This window comes from Pyxicephalus adspersus, chromosome 7 (genome assembly GCF_032062135.1).
Source record: "Pyxicephalus adspersus chromosome 7, UCB_Pads_2.0, whole genome shotgun sequence".
NCBI classification, from domain to species: Eukaryota; Metazoa; Chordata; class Amphibia; order Anura; family Pyxicephalidae; genus Pyxicephalus; species Pyxicephalus adspersus.
In genome coordinates, this window is record NC_092864.1 from 54,281,303 (window position 1) to 54,299,210 (window position 17,908).

General features: G+C 36.8%; 1 protein-coding gene across 1 annotated transcript in view; it reads right to left on the reverse strand.

Moving 5' to 3' along the window:
• IQCA1 (IQ motif containing with AAA domain 1) overlaps positions 1-17,908 on the reverse strand; it is a 98,043-nt gene that overhangs the window by 15,503 nt on the left and 64,632 nt on the right. Inside the window, exons 8-9 of the mRNA XM_072418508.1 lie at positions 10,134-10,218; positions 6,250-6,387 (exon numbers count right to left, since the gene is read on the reverse strand). Of these exons, the coding sequence (XP_072274609.1) occupies positions 6,250-6,387; positions 10,134-10,218 (223 nt within the window). The remainder of the gene's footprint in view (positions 1-6,249; positions 6,388-10,133; positions 10,219-17,908) is intronic.

The window sequence follows — 17,908 nt, forward strand, 5'->3', positions numbered from 1 at the left end:
ACCCAAGCACCCACCAAACTTCTGCTATGCGCTCAGGAGGGGCAAACCACACAGTAGGTAAACACATTGCCCTTGTGGTGAGGTTCTTCTCTGGAGGAAAAGCAAATAGTGCACCAAAAAATGACTTGACATTTTCAGGAACTGCACCATGATCTATTGCAACCACAGCTGCAACAATGGGAAAACACATGAACAAAATGGTTCCCAACTACACCAATTCAGTTGAGAAGGAGCAATGTGACCGCAATCGAGCTATAAGCTATTCCTTAGTTTTTTGGGAGGTTTGCCCATATTCAAATTTTAATTTGAAGGGTCACTAAACCCATCATTATAACTCTTGCCATATAGGGTGGAAGGACTAAGACAATGTAACAAATTAACAAACTGCATTATTCTGAATATGGAAACCCTTTCACAAAATTTTTTATTAAGATCACAGAGCCTGTTAATTCTTTCTCTGTACAGAATAGTCAATTTTTTGAAAAAGTGAAGCTTTATGGAAAATGGCCATGCGGGAAACAGGGAAAATGGAACATTAGCAGACGGGAGGCAGGAATTATGACATACTAGCTGGATACCAAAGGATTACCATAGGACTGTACAACAAGAAATACATTGATATTGATAAAGCAACATTATTGTAAACAGGAGGGAAGGAACTTATCGTGGGTTATGTAGCTGAACGTCAGAGATGGTTAATGCAACAGTTTTTGGTGCTCTGGTTTAAAAAAGTCTGAGCCAAGATATTTGAACAGTGGCTACTTACAAAAGGCAACGGTGCTGACAATTTTTCTCCATAAAACACAGGAAATGTGGCGGTGACACACTGTCAAAGTTATAGCAATGCCTTTCCTGCGCCATATGGTATTTAATTTAGAACTATATTTCCACTGTCATGCCCAATGTACAACCAAGAAAACCCTAAAAATATGTAACTTTATTACTGAGATATCCTAGTAACTTTACACTTTTCAAACATTATTTCTAGAATAAAAAATAGTAGGTTAATATATATGAAAGGGAATGGCTTTACCGCCAATGCATCATATAATTTAATTTATACATGTAAGGCTTACATTAAAACATTTTTTAGAAGAAAGGAAAAGGACATCAGACAGACTAGCCGCAATGCTGAGCCAGATGTCAGAGGTCCCACAGTGTAGACACATATTTTATGGTGCAAGTATACAGAAAAAAAAGGCAAGGTGCCAGCTGCCAATTTGTTTCATGTCACTACCATTGTTACAAAAACACGTTTATGTGGAAAAGTGTATGGCAACAAAGTTTTAATAATAATCCCCTAATAATCCTAGTCCTTTGAGGGGGATGTGTGGAGCCGATCTTCTGTTATTTCTGGGGCCGGAGGGGAGGGCGGATGGGGAGAAGACTATGGTTACACATTGATTAAATGCATATTTTTAGAGATTGCCATCAAATTGTAACCACATCTTTCCTCTGACCTGCAGGGCCCACTTTCTACACACATTGGCTGCGTTTCCTTCACATCCCTGGAGCCCGAATCCCCTCTGTAGCCAGCTTGTGTCATTCAGCAAAGAAAGTCACACTTTACTTTGAATCAAGCACCAACTTACCATACATTCAAGCCAACAAAATCACATCAAATTTATGATATAGAAGAAATTTATGATATAGATCATGACAGATCTCCATGGATAAAAAAAACACACATTAATTACTAATATGAAGGTTTTATAAATAAAGAAGCATTGTTTGAAATTTTATGTGACACATTTTCAGCAGCAGTTTATTTTAGTTTAGGGGGAAAAAACACTAAGCATTCCAGTAACAAAAGGATGTGATAAAACACAGGTGGGGTTTGCATGGGGAAGTCATGAAAAGTCAGCCTGCTGTTTTAGCGAAGGTCAATGTTAGGTTAGTTTATATAAAATAAATGTTCTAACTGTTGATAAAATGTATTTGCTGTAAATGTATTCAAGTCCTGACTGTTCTTTGTTGAATGCTTATTTAAATATGTAGCAGTAAAAATTGATATTTAAAAAATATTATTATTAATATAATAACAGAATTGTATATTAATTAATACTGAAAAAATATAGTGTTTAGGTCATGAGTTGGTGAGTCAAGCAGCAATGTTGTCACTTATGTGAAGTAGCACCAACGCTCCTCCAATTCTGTTCCATATTTGTGAGTGACTAGTATGACGCCTACAACAATGTGTGTGCATTACTAATGGGGATCTTAAACTGCTGACAATCTGAAACCTTCAGAAAACATTAAAAGTTTACACAATTTTTTATTATTGTCATGCATTGAAATAGTGCCAACATATTACACAGCTCCAGAGACCATATTGATATTGAGAACCTTACAATCTAAAGTCACTACCATATTCATCTACCTGCAACATATTCTAAGGACAATTTGAGAGGAAGCCAATAAACCCACGGTATGTTTTTGGGATGTAGGAGGACACCAGAGTGCCCCGAAGAAACTCATGCAAACACTTGAAGAAAACTTCAAAACACTTGAAGATCCAAGTAGATAGTACCCAGGTCAAAATTTAAAACTGGGACCATAGTGCCAGTTTAAAAGTGCTGGGACAAAGCGCTATTCAGAGAGCCACCATGCTGATATATGTGTGTCTGGTGTGTTGTCAGAGGTAGCAGTGTGCACAAACATGAATTTTTATTTGGATCTGGTAACAGAATGTAATATTGTAGCCTCTTCCTATTGGAACTGTATAAATATATATATATATGAAATAAATATATCTTTATCTATCTAGTTTCAGTAATTCACATTGTGAACCATATAACATGGCAAGCACAAGGTACAGTCAATTTTAATACTACAGTTTTTATTTTACATTCTTATTTCTTGCTCTGCTTATCAAGAAAAGCAGGTGTTGATTGGCTAATAAATCACCCCTTTAATTAATAAACCGTATTTATGTAGTGCCAACATATTACGCAGCGCTGCTTTTTTCCCAGCTGACTATGAGTTAGCTAAAATGTCAGCACAAAGGAGCTGCTTGCTTTGAGGCACAGTTTGTGTTACTGAAACTTCTAAATGAACTGCCCGATAACGGATAGGTCTCTGTGATGTGTGAGCATGTTTCTTTAATCACAGAAGCAAATCAAATGCCTTCAAATTTTAATGTGCTATATATTTATTTAACAACGAACTGTTTTAAGTCCTAATCATAATAAATAAAGCAACACGTTGTCTGCAAAACAAATGTACAATCTCTTTAAAGAATAAAGGTGCCTCTAAAACAAGGGCAATTTAGTGAAATGGTTATGACAACCTGCACAATAGCTGTAAATTGTTTAATGTGGCCCCAACAATTTACACAAAGGCTGCAGATTTCCATTACTGAAGCATATATTACTATGAACCATTGCACTGATGGATCTAGTTTGCTTGATGCTAAACAATAATGCCAGATGGAATTAAAGCTTAATGGGACTAATTTGATGTTTTTGACACACAACATGTGGACCAGATTAGAGTGTGTTACTTGTTAACACATTTTGATAGCATAGTGTAATGATCTTGTCCCCTATGGCAGTACTCCTAAAAGTCTTGTCTCCAAAGCCTTTCCAACATAGGATCTTTCATGTAGATCACTCATCCCACCCAATTCCACTGGCCCTTGAAGAAAGACAAAAGCAGCCTTACCACAACTTTTTAGGATATTTACTGGAACTGGGCCTCCCCAAGTTCATATATATTCAATATACAGACTGTAAAACCTTGAGAAACTATTTCACATCAGATAAGCAATTTCTATTTTGTGCTGCATTTTAATCCACACTTTTACAGTTACAATGACATCAGAAAAGCAATATAACAAAAAATGTGACTATTTGCAAAAAAATCAAAACTAAATTTGTAATTTAATGTAAAACAACTATATCTTGTGGCCCTTAAAGCATCAAATACTGCAAGCTTTTCTAAAGCCCCTGAAGTACCCTTTAGCTTTTGTCCAGTAATCATAAATATAAATCTTAATAGCAGGCTTTAGCTTTATTAAAAATTGCTTGAAGCAGGCTAAAAATTTAAAGCCACAGTCAGCAGAACAAATACTGCTATGCCAAAGATTCTGAGACTGGAGCTGAATGCTGCTCCTGACCAAGTAACATGGTTGTAAAGGTCTGTACTAGGTCTTTTATTCATAATTTATTTTTACAATCAATTTGAGAGCAAATCTAGCCAAATTTTCTTTATACGTTTTGAACAAAGAGGGGAATGGGTGGAACCTTTGTCAGGTATTTATTGGGACACAGGCGGCAACACAAACCTTAATGAGGTTCTAATCTTTCCAAACTCTGTCCAAAAATAATTTCTGGCAGGAGCCGCACCATCTGCTGTTATGTTCTGGTTCCATAACAGGGAGTTTTTTTAGTAATATTTAGTACAGTTCTGTGTAATGCTCACTTTATTAATCACAAAGCGCTGTGTGTTTGAAATGTTTCTTCTCATTCAATGTTAATCTATCTTCATGTTAACTTTCCTGAGTTTATTGAAGTGTGAAGTGTTACTAAATATTTTATGTTTTTAACACAATATCTCTCTTCAACCCGGGAAAACATGCAAACCCAGCTGAAAACACAAAAAGCTTATCTGCCCTGTTTGGCTGGGGATTTAAATGGTCTATGACTGGTCTTGACTTGGCTATTCTGCAAATGTCTCCAGACATAAAAGTGTGAACTGCTTCTCCTTAGAGTGACTTAAATATAAGGAGCCGGTAGAAGATTTAGTACTGAATACATATGATCAAAAAAGACTGGAATAGTCTGTCAGTGCGGCTCCTAGAAACGGAATCATTAGATCATTACATTTTTGAATCCTCCAATCTCCCAACAGGTTAATGAAAATATGTTTTACAAAATATGCTTGGGCTGCTTCTGTATACCTCCCATAGCCTCTGCTAGATTACTTATCTTAGCTATTTGGGTTACCATTTTATATTTCAAAAATATAATAATTTTTATTACAAAAAAGTATAAAGATTACAACACATTTAATTCACAAACCATGACAATGTACACTGGGAGAAAAAGACATAGAGACATAAAGACAGAGATGCAAAGAACAGCAAGACATAACAGGGACCCTGCCCTGATGCAGCATATTGCTTTGAACAATAGAAGAGGGAATAGGTACGATATAAATAGGTCATCATTAGCAGAAAGGTAGGACTTCTAAATGTAGTAAGCTAAACTAAAACTAATTGGGTGAGCAAAAAGTACAGTAAATGAAGCGACCACCATCACAGATAAGGGTGAAGGAAACAGAGGGAGGAGATCGGAAGGGGGAACATCTTGGAGAGATAAGACCTTACATACTTGAAGAGAGAACAATGGGGATGCATGTTTAAAAAGGGTGGTATTCCAACCAGGGATTCCAAGTCTGATTAAACGTATCTAACATGTCGTTGGATTATCCAGTTCAATTTTTGTTTCATAGGGTTTATGAGTTCGAACTTCACACCTTGGGTAAAAGTTATAAGAGCTGCTAAGAGGATGTAACCCATCAGGTTCTTAGCAGATTTGAGATGCGAGAGATCAATTCTGCTAAACCGTGCACATTTGGGGGTCTTTTCAATATGAGTTTGTAGAACTGATGAAATGCGAGTAAAAACCTTTGTTCATAACTGTATGCATTATGGTTGGACCGCTAAACGTATTCCATCTTCCCTCTACTCGCACAGCCCCAGAATCAAAACAAGAGAAGACAAAGGATTGTATAGGGGACTTCAGTCTGAAACTATATACCATAATATGAGAGTTTTAACAGTTATACAAACATGTTCACTGTTTCACCTGGTTAAGAATTTTTGATTTTGTTCTATTTAAAACGCCCATGGTGACCTAGGTGACTGGTGAAAAAGAGAGCCCACCAGAACAAATAGAATTACCTGTCCAGGTGGCATGTTTTTGTAAAGCAACAGGGACACATCACAGGGCAGGGAGGGTATCTTGTTACCTCCTATATGGCACAAACATTTGGCAATCATATCACTGGGGCCCAGCAGAGACATTTTTCAGTTCCCTGGTGGGCCAGTTCAACCCTGTTTTATTAGTAATCATACACACGCTGCTTCAAAAAAGGACCCATATTGCTATTACATGTTCTTTCTGCAGGCATTTAATCCAGTTCCTTTAACATTCATGCTGTGCCCATAAAATCCCCAACACATGGGAAGAGGCACCACAGACTATTGTGCTATCACATATCACTAAAAAACAGATGTCTTCTTACCTCTTCTTTACCTTTCCCCTTTTTCCCTTTAGATTTCTCTTTCCCCTTCTTCGCTTTTTTCTTCCCTTTCTCTTTCTTCCCCTTTTCCTTTTTCTTTTTTTCCTTGGCCTCCTCTTTAGCTGCAAGTTCAGCAGCAACCTGAAACAAGAAAAATATCAGAGAGAACTTCATGATGCCGTGCAGGTCGTGACATTTTTCATAACTCAAACACATTTAGATATGCAATATTTGGACGGTGCAAAATATTAGATCACATTAAAGCTCTGTTTCTTCAGCTTGTATGCGCTAAATACTGGATTGGTTTTTCCGTATGATGTTCTGGTTTATGTTCCTAACACAAAATGTACTGATATCCACAAATCTTTACTTTGCATTTACACAATACATTTACTAGCAGTAAACTCTACTGGGTACAGAGAGCCATCTATAGTCCGAGAGATTCTTAGTGACCAAAGACCTGCAAAGCGGACATAATATAGAAATTCTATTTGTCTCTGAAATCTTCTTTACATGCTGCTTTGGTGAATAATCTACAGTGAAAGGTTCTCCACCCTAATCTCTGCTTTGATATTATTCTGAATGGCCACGTCCACTCTGAATTCAGTAAAATCATGTCACATTAATCGGGATTACACATCTATTCGGTTAAAACAAACCAGTATCGGTTCATTTTCCACCAATTAGATTTTAGATTTATAATGTAACTACAGCAGCTGGTGTTGTATTAGGGAGTTTATTTAGTCACATATTATATACACCATCATGAAACTGCAGCGTGATAATTGTTGAATTTACTTTAATCTGTGTGTTGACAGATTCATGGAAACATGAAACCTAATTGGTAAACTGTCCCATGTGCAAGTTTTTTTCTTGTAGAGATATTACCTTTAATTCAAAACTTTGTCTTTCTATTAAGGGGAAGGCAACATATTTGCTCTTGTTTGCTTTAAACTGGTTTTGCATTTCCATTAAAGTTTATGGGGTGTCAATACTGCTTGAACCAGGTGCAAGTGAGGTCAGGAAGAGGTCAACTGCAGGTTTATAGTAGTTGTATACCAATCAGCATGCGTCTCAAACTGTGGGCTCTGTTCTAAGGTTTAAATTATATAGATTCTCCATCTACTTGCCTAGCAAATCTTATTACTACTGGTCTTGGGGACAATGGCCCCCCTGATTTCCAGCACAGTTTTCTTATACAAATGAGAGTGAACAATAAACATTTCTTTCTTATTTGTGTGCTGGATCATGAAATAATTCAAATCATAGTCATTCTGCATATATTCCTAAATTTAGATAGCGAGGGGAATGGTTGAAAGCTTTCAACCAGGCAACTGGTTTTCGCAGAATGCAATTATGAATGGAGATTCCGTGTTTCTTTTAATGTTGCAGGGGAGATAACACCCGTAACGGGATGCCATTCAAAATGAACAACATTGCAATGCATTAAATGATGTACCCAAATTTTACTGCACCCTTTTGTAAACCATTAATGAAGAAGAGGTGACATCATGCTACTTCTGGCAATATCCCAAGGGAATGCAAGTGGTCCAAATTTTGTGATAGGACATGTACTATGCTGTAATGGCATTGAGATTTGGCTGCACGGCATTCTTCAGGATTCAGTTGTATAGAGCATGACATCACCCCACCACCATCACCACCAATGTATGAAAAGTGGGAGAAAAGTAGGTATGTTTACTGAATTTTTTCCTGAATTTTTTTTAGATAAGGTTGTTGACAAAGTAAATAACCAGACAGTGTTTGTAGAGTATAGTCTGCTGTTTGAACCTGTGTCAGGTAGTCATTGTTTTCTTTCAGTCCTCATCCAGGTATCACCATGATGGATGTGCAAAATCTCCCAAATGACAACACAAATTGCAGTAAAAGCCATATTCATACACTTTTCACAAAATGTTTATTTAAATAGTGGTAATTGAGTATAAATATAATTATTATTTTCCAAATATATATATATTATTTTACCATCCAAAATTGGTTCCTGACATTATAAGCAACTCAAATGTCAAGAACAGAATGGTCTAGCAGTTTGTCCGTTATCAGTAAGAATGTGTACAGTGTCTTCCTAGCCAAGATAACTAACACAACATAGGGTGTTCGGAGCTACAGGGCAAAGGTATACATATGTCTTTCATTTGCTTTCCTGCTTTATGAACTCTATTCTTGCATTATTTATGTGGTTAAATGTTAAGTTTTCAACTTGAGCTTAATATTTAAGGGGAAATCTTCTGGATTGCTGCCGTCTGGACACAATATGTATGATACATACATTGCCTATTTGGCATAGTTTAAATTACATTTTTTTTCATCTTCATTGCTCTTCATTTTCATTCTGTGTCTCTTTTGTGATCTCAGACCCTACAGACTGTTAGCAAAGGATGTACTGACAGCAGGATACAGACAGGTTATTATTAACTTGCTGTTTAACATGGACATTTGAAATACAATACTCCTTTTTAGTGATCTGTTGAGATGGTATATAACATCTGCCGAAACCTTTATAATTTATGAAATAATGATATCAAAATCTGGAAATAATTTGTCCCTTAAATAAAAGCTCCAGGCTGGAAGTGATCAGAAATTTCTGAGCCAGACCCTGACATTGCAGCAAACTCCTGACTGGACTTAGCAGAGTAGGCACTCTCTCCAGGGGTATTCGGTGTCATGTGCTAACATTTGATCCTTATTATCTCTGCAATGATCAAAGACAGGAGCCAGAGTACAAAGCCCAGTCAGGAGCAGGGCAGTAACATGCACAGGAGGGATTAAGATCTTTTTCCATGAAGTTGCAGATCCAGTGACAGTGATAAAACTCCACAAAGAAAAGGCAATGGCTTGCAGGGGCCAGGGATGGAAATGTTAGGCTGTATCTGGCATCACTTTCAATCTATTATTGTGCAATGAAACAAAGTGACAGCTGACAGCTAGAATAAAGTAGAAATAAATCAGTCTCCTCTGAACACAGATTCATCTGTCCCTTATTTTAAAGTGAGCCTGATTTGTCCTCTAAAATGCCCATGGTAACATAAGTACTAACATGTAGTCATCCTCCGGCTCCAACAGTACCCAATCCCTCTAAAGCCCCCTGGATCATAGGTCTAGACAGTATACAGGGCATCAGTTTCATTCTGAGGCAACAATAAGCCCTGTCCCCACCTGATGTGAAACCCCCCATTGTCATTTAACAGCCAAATTCTCTGGCACTCAAAAGGTGAGCAATGGCGGGATAGTTTGGAGCTTAAAGTGAATCTCGCATAAGGTGTGAGGGAATCAACCCAAATCAACATAACTGCTGGTAATTTCACTTAATTGCCACTTAGTTGTCTAATGTTGCAAATTTATGGGAGGGGTGGGGGGGGGGATTTGAATGAAAAGTACGGGGAGTTGGTCTAAAGCTGCATACACATGTGCAATTCCTGTCGTTGGAAAGGATCTTTTATGTTTGAAAGGATCTTTTATGATCCTTGCCAACAATAAGAACAGCACGATGAATGAACAAGTGCTGTACATACAGCACTGTTCTGTTCTATTGAAAGGGGAGGGGGAGAGTGACGGAGCAACACTCTGCTGCACGCTCTCCTCCTTCCCTTGCATTAGGATTGCTTGTCGTTCATCGTCCATGGATCCGCCAAAACAGATCCACGGACGATGAACGACACGGGCTGTACACATGCCAGATTCACATTTTTCCCGCCCAATAATCTGCTCAAGGCGGATATCGGGCGAGAAAAATGTGACATGTGTACGTAGCTTAACATTATATGCTTTCAATTTTTTACACTATAAAAAATTGAAAGCAGATGTAGATGTTCCAGTAACAGTATGCATTACATACAGTACTTAGAAAAGGTTTTATGTTTTCATACCTCTTCTGGGGTCTTCTGAGCAAAGATAACCTTAGATCCTCCATCTTCTTCATCAGGAAAGTCAGGGAATTTTCCTGTAGCATGTCTACAATGAGACAAAACCATTGTTAGTGCAGTTATTTATAATAAGTTTACAAGTTAAGAAGTACACATTAACCAACATCAAAAATAATTTCAGGATAGTTATTTAGGTGACTAATATTATCCATCTGTCACCCTTGGGGATATATGGCCACTAGGGAGCGCTACAGCCCGCACAGAAATGGTGTGAGCCCTGAGAAGGGCCAGGGCGCAGAGTTTAAGCACTAACCAGGTCTTCTCCAGAGCCTCTAGTGGTGAGGATGTTGCGCTGCTGGTCCTTGGGCACACCAGGGTGGGCAGGATAATACACAGTATCATATCACTAAGCAGACGAATCTTCCAGGAAGGCCAGGGTCAAGGCAGGCAGCAAGCAAGAGAGATCAGGTCACAAGCCAGGGGTCAAATACCAGAGATCCAGGAAATAGACACTAGTGACCCAGGGGCCACTGCGACACAGGGAACACAGGAGACACCGGAAGCAACATGAGGCACAGGTGACCTAGGAATATCTACAGACAGACAGGAACACTTGAACAACACAAGGGAATTGCCTGAGAAACAACAGAATGGGCAACAAGGGATTAACACAGGAGCTGGACAGGGGAAGCATTAAATTAACCAACAGGTATACAGGAAATTCTCAGCAGAGCCGGGAGGCTTGGCACTAGTGGTGACACATTGCACGAGCGCTGAGTGCTTTGACTGAGCTAGCTAAATATTCATGGAACATTATTAGGCTATTTTCTGATAGGCAGGCAGGATTGGCGACACTGATAAAGATTGGGAGCACAGCCACACCCAGAGTCAGAACTGCGAGCGAGGCACATGCACTTTAGTGAAGAAGTGTGACACCATCTTAAACTTAAAAAGTAAAAGACCTACTTGGGCAGTTACAATCATACATTGTTTTATGATTTGAACCATGTGAATACATTTACCTATTGTACACACTTTGGCAATGTTATGGGTTACTACTTACATGGCACCCAATTTTAATAACCAGGTGCCCAGACGTGACTACAGGCAGACTTTACATAAAATTTGAGAGCTATATTGTACACTGAAAAACTGCTATAGCCGCTGTTTCTTACCTTTTCCTATGCATAATGAATAGAGGAAGCAGCAAAACACATTATTTGTTTCATGTCTTTTTCACAAATGTCTCAAAAATTCCCAAAAAACAATTAGCAGGCATTTAGAAAGAGTTCCCATTCAGGTCCACAAAATCATTTGAGCTGACAGCTGACAATGAGGCCCTACAACTTCTCAACCTTACTCCCTACTAAACACCTTTTTATTATGTATTATTAAACAGGATGTTTATAGTGCCAACATTCTAAGCAGCGCTGCACATTAAATAAGGGTTGCAAATGACAGGATAATACAGAGAGTGATACAGGAGGAGAGGACCCTGCCCCGAAGAGCTTACAATCTAGTGAAACCTTTAACCCTAACTCAATTTGTAATGTCAGTAATATTGAGAAAGATAAAGGGAAAATTAGAACATGTTACTATCATGTATTTATATAAATCAGAGGGACTCACAATCTCATAATAAAATAATAAAAAGAAACAATATGTGTACCATTCACAAAACAGAATCACAATATAACTTTTTCAAAATAGTTTTATGTGGATGCTAGTGGGTCAATCCATCTATCCATCTACCACCTTCTCCTACTACTTGTAGGTTGCAGTAATATCTTACAATACCCCCTTACCCATTCCGTGTCAGTGACACATTTTTAAAATTAAAAGGAACATGAGAAGATAGAAATATGGGAAATGCCATTGCTAAGGCAATCAGTGGGTCAGTGATCACTTGAATTTAACAGTTGTTGGCCTGTCAGCTGCTTGATCTCACGCACTGTCATGCATCTTCTGAACGTGCAAGGTTAAGCAGCTGACAAGGGTGCAATATCAATCTTCAAGCCTGTACAATTATAATAGCTAAAGAAAGAATAATAAGATTCCTGCAATAGCCTGATCATGACTGGCTCTATAAATAACTATTTTGGGATCTCTGAACCTTTAAGAGTAACCACAACTAATGCGTTTGACAAACATTTACAGCAGAAATAGTTACCGTAAATAAATCTCTATAGGGAATGCAACATTAGCAAGTGTCAATCAATATTGTAACTTAGAAGTAGTTACCATCCAATTACCCCCTATACCTAAATCCCACAACCTTCATAATCTGTCCTGCACACCTAATCCTACTGACTCTGCACATAGTAATTCTACTTGAGAAAGTATGTTTCCACTACACCTTGGAGAAAGATTCAGCTGTTCATTAGCTCAAAGTGATTGCAGCAGGAAAGAACAAAAAAAAAAAACAGCTCAGTAGGCCCAACGGCCCCTGAAGAAACAAACTTTGCTAACTTTGTTTCTATGCCACTTCTTGTTGAGTTCAGAAAGCTTAAAGAATGAATATATCCTCAGGAACACAATTAACAAGAGTTTTAAGGGTGTGTTCATGTTGCTTATTCTTTAGAAATTTTGCAGGTAGCTGGCAGGTGAATGCTTAGTCTAAACGTGTTACTAAGCCAACTGGATCAGTTCAGGCTTTGTGGTTGAAGAGACGAAGTTGTGTTGGCTTAAATGTGACTTTCTACTCTTCCCTATTCTCAATATTCTTCCAAATAAAATCTGAACAAAGCCTTTATGAATGAGCCATTGAGCTGGACCCGATACAAAAATCAGTAAATTTATCAACAAAATCTATTCATTGTAGTAATTATAATCATAAAAAAATCTACACATGAGCAATGAGACATTAAAAATGTAAATGCTGAAATTTGTGGTTAAAGGGATGTGACCTCTGTGTTATCCGGATTAGCATTGCACTAGTTTTTATTATTATTCACAGAAACAAGAGGAAAAAGGAAAGAAAACGAGAAAAAAAGCATGGATTAAACAAAACATTTTTAAATGATAAAATTGATTGCATGTTTTCATAAAGTTTAGCCAGCTTTTCGGCCTAGTTGGCATTATAAAACTGATATTTTGTTGCATGTTGAACAGAACCATCATACCACGATTAAGTTTGTTTCCCAAATGTCATGTACTTAAGGTGAATCTAAAAGCTAATCTTTTTTTTATAGTTTTGGATAATATCCTGCTGGGGAGATTTCTTTTCACTTCCTATCTTGGAGATGCAACAAGAGGAAATCTCTATAAAGTAAGAATTCCTATCTTAGACAGTTGCATTATTAGCTAATGAAGGATAGTTTTTTTGCTACAGGAGCAGGTACAGCATGATTGCAGGAAGGAGCTTCCGTAACTCTCAGAAGCTCCTTTAAAGCCCAGCGCACCCTTCAAAACCATCATCAATAGCTTCTTAGTTTAATTTTACCCAACTTTTTGACAAAATGGCAAATTTGCAAAGAGCTTGCCTGATTTCTTACAATAGAGTAGCGATATATTTCCTAATTCATGATCTTAACATAGCATACAGGGCTCTATCATGCCCTTAACTCCCTTATGCCTTTCCCTGAAATACACAGTAAATATATTTCCATGAAGAATTTACCAGTAAATAAGTGACACTGTAATGTAGGTAGTGTCACCAAGCACCCATAGAATCATACTTAAATTCTGCCTGAAATTAGTATAGTATACTAGACTAAATAAAAAAGATGGATAAAAACCAAATGTTACTCACTAAAAATACCTTAAAACATATATTCTTATTGGAAACGTTTTTTACAGTTTTATTCACATGGCATGTTGTGTTTAAGTCACATGTGAAAAAAAAAAGACGCAGTGTACTGAGAAATAGTGTAAAAAGAATCATAATCAAAGTCATCATCAACCAATCAGCTACTTTCACGTATAATATTGCACTGGAAACAAGAAAGGGAGAAGAGGGTTCGTTGCTATGGGTAATAGTATTTGTATGTAGTACTTTAAAAAATAACACAATTGTGTTTTTTGCTACAAAAATATTGTTTATTGGAGGTCACATAATTTCCCAGATTTTCCGGGGTGCGTCTAAAGACAAAACTAATACATAGAAGGCATTGAGGTGTAGGATGTGGAGACTACTAAGTTATTGGCAGGAACCCTTTATTGATGGTGGGAACTGACCTACCATGAGCATGCAGGCTAAAGGCAATGAGTTGGTTCACAAGACCTTTTATTCAATTGCTGGCTTCTCCTTACTAATAGCATGGTCTGACATAACATGGCCCACTGATCTGCTGCAGTCCATCTGCTTTCCAAGGGAAGCAAAAGCTAAAAGGACAAAGGCTGAATCATTATTTATTGCCAGTCCTATCAACACCTTCTGTACTGAAGCAGCACCAGCATTCCTCTCCCACAGATCTCTAATCAATGAGCTGTTTCCAGGGTATTGTATAATGGTACATCTGTTGTGGTATTAAATCAATGAACAGTCAATTCTGAATTTTTTTAAAAAGTTGCCAATTTTCGGTGTAATAATGATTCCTTAGTGATGCCTAATATTACAACATTGGGAAGCCTGTAGCTTTTACAGCTTGATCCTCACTCATCTGTTCCATAAAATAGTGAACATTACATTAGATCGAGAAGTCTACACCGAGGAAAAGACGCTTGTTAAGTGTTAATACAACTTAACATTATGACATATACTATAGGGGTGACATTGCAAAACTTAATATAGGATTGCAGCAAGCTTGAATTCACTAAGACTAATGATAATCAATTCATTTAACAACCACCTATCTTATAACATTTTTCTACTTTAGCTTTGGAAATAAATTAATCATTTGATTAGTGTACTGTAGTGATTTTTTTTACTGATTTATCAGAGATGCCATAACAATTTTTTTACTTTTTGGTCAAACATGGGGGCCGTCAACCTACAGAACTGATTTATGTGTTACTGTAAACAAATAACTTTATGTCTGGGTTGGAAGATCTTAGGATTGATACTGTTTAGACATATGGAGTTATCCAATTATTTAAATCTAAAGCAGACCTAAACTCTAGATGACATTTAGCTTCAGCACACATCTAAAAAACAATTACCATGTTTTGTTTCTCTGCACACTATTACTCTGGGACAAGATTCTGATGTGCCAATGGTAGAACATACCTGCGCAATGGGCACAATGGGCACTAGTGGCACATGTGACCCCTTGTCTGAACAAGAAACTCTATGAATGGATAACTAGGTGCTATTTTAATGAAAGCTGCAGTTTAAAGGTTTGAAAAGAACTTTAGAAATGACATTTATACTGTATGTTAATGAATATATGAAACTTTAGTGATACGGTTTGTATCCACTTTAATTGAATTGCATTGTAATGTTATACTTTAGATTACTGGAACAAAGTAGTCCAATCTTTAGCAAGTGACAGTAAAAAAGTTCAAGTAAATGCATACATGACCAGGTAGTTCAATAGGTCTTTCTGCATATCTGTACAAAATTGTAATTTAATCATCTCATTGTAATGTGCATAAATAAAACCACATGTTCAGTCTGTTCTTTATGGTATTCTATTGTATTATTTTTATTTTAGTTTCCTATAGTTAGACCTTACATAGGGAGTTATTCTGATAAAAGGGAAAGATAAGCCATGATGAATTTCCAGAGAAGCCATTAAATGCGTGTGAAAAGACATTAATATGAGTTCCATTTGTATATGTAGTTACAGATCATGTCATTTCCGATGCAAATTAGCAATGTCTAGAAAACAATAAAATAAAACAATTGTATACAAAGTAGTTAATAAAAAGACAGTCTATGTGTTATATTTAGAGATTGTTAATATTATATTTATTTTAGTGTATTTAGACATTTTTCCAAAAATCACAGCATGCCATATATTAGAATGTTCCTCCAAAAGAAGTGTTTTTTACATACCACCTAAAAAATACTTTTTCAATAGTTGCAAAATTTTGATACTTGTAAAGGCAGCTTGTTTCAATGTTGTTTTATAGGACTCTATGCTATTATATATATATATATATATATATGTACTGTATAAAAAAAAAAAAATACAGAAAAAGCCGCATCTGTCACACGGGTCACTGTGGCTTTTCACTGAAAATTGCAATTCTTCAGTGGATTAAAACTTTTCACAAATGATAGGTAAAATCAGCAGTTACATTTACAGCATATAACCCTTAAAGGCGAGATAGAGTTAGGGTAAAGAGTTAAAATTAGGTTCTAGGTTTGAGTTTAGATTTATGTTCTAAGCTTTGGGTCTGAGGATAAAACTCATCAGTCTGCTTCTTCTTTCAATGTCTAGTCAGAAGTAAAGGGGGAGAGGAGACCTGTAAGTGTTGTTGAACTACAACAAAGAATCAGTATTCAGTATGCAAGACATGGCTATACTGTGTGACTATGCTGCTTGGCTTATGCAAATCCCAGGACTGTATGGAAATCAATAAAAATCATTTTTGAAGTAAAACAGTTCCCTTTTATTTGTTTTAGCTGTTTTCCTGGTATTCCGGTATGTAACATATATAAGTTAGTTATGTAATAAAAATGTTGATTTCATTAGCATGTTGATGAGGGGAGGAAGGGGGAACCAGGGAAGACAAATCATAGGCAGATTAGGCTTTAGTTTTATGGAGGTAAGTCATACACCTTTATAAATAAGCATACAACATACAAATGTGTTAAAATAAAAAGAAAACATCGCTTGTTCATTTACTAGGTATGCATAAATTAAATTCAAAATAAAAGAGTGAAAGAATAAAAGAAAAAAAGTGATAGTTTGAAATTCCACTATAAGTACATATAAAACATTTTATAGGGGGAGATGATGTAAATAAGGAGGTCAGAAAATAACCCGTTGAGGTGTACACATGTCAGTGTGTTGATACGCACATCAAGATGGATTCCGTTTATAATGTTTCTCTAATACATACAGCAAAACTAAATGTTATTGCTTTCAGGTCAATTCTACTATTCTCATGACTACAAACAGTATATAGTCCCCACACTCATAGGGGCGCAGGCAAATTCCAATTTAATGGTATTTCTGTATAAGTGGTGAAAAACACTTTTCAATATACACATGGCCAGCATTGCCAGGGAATGGCTTCTTCAACAAATGTGATATGAAACTCCTTAAGGAGTCTATTTATAAAGCAGTCAATCTGAAACTCACCAAACATTCTGGTGAGAAGCTTGCAGGTTCGTGAGATTTTAATGAAACCAGAGATTGTTTGGTGAATGTAAGATTCACTGCATGGTAAATTGACCCCTATGTAATTTTGCATCTGCAGCAGAAATGGTACAAATATTGTTTGCAGTATAGATATATACGTAGAGCACCATGATATAATTTAACAGTTTCTTTTCTTAAAACTGACAGAACTTCAAAAGTTGATGACATAAAATGTACCAGGGCACACTTCTGTTACCTGACCGATTCTTTGCTTATAAATATATATTATCAATAAACAGTATTTATATAGTGCCGACATATTATGCAGCGCTGTACATTAAATAGGGGTTGCAAATGACAGACAGACACAGAAGGTGACACAGGAGGAGAGGACCCTGCCCCGAAGAGCTTACAATCTAAGAAGTGATAAAACAATGCCACCCAGATAGTACTTGTGGATTTGTGAGCAGTCTGTTACTCAAAACAATGTAATATCAAAGCAAATAGTTCAAGAATAATTTACTTTAAAGCCCTGAAGACTCTACAGTGTCTGTATGTAGCCAAGGGGCATGGAAGCGGATGAGA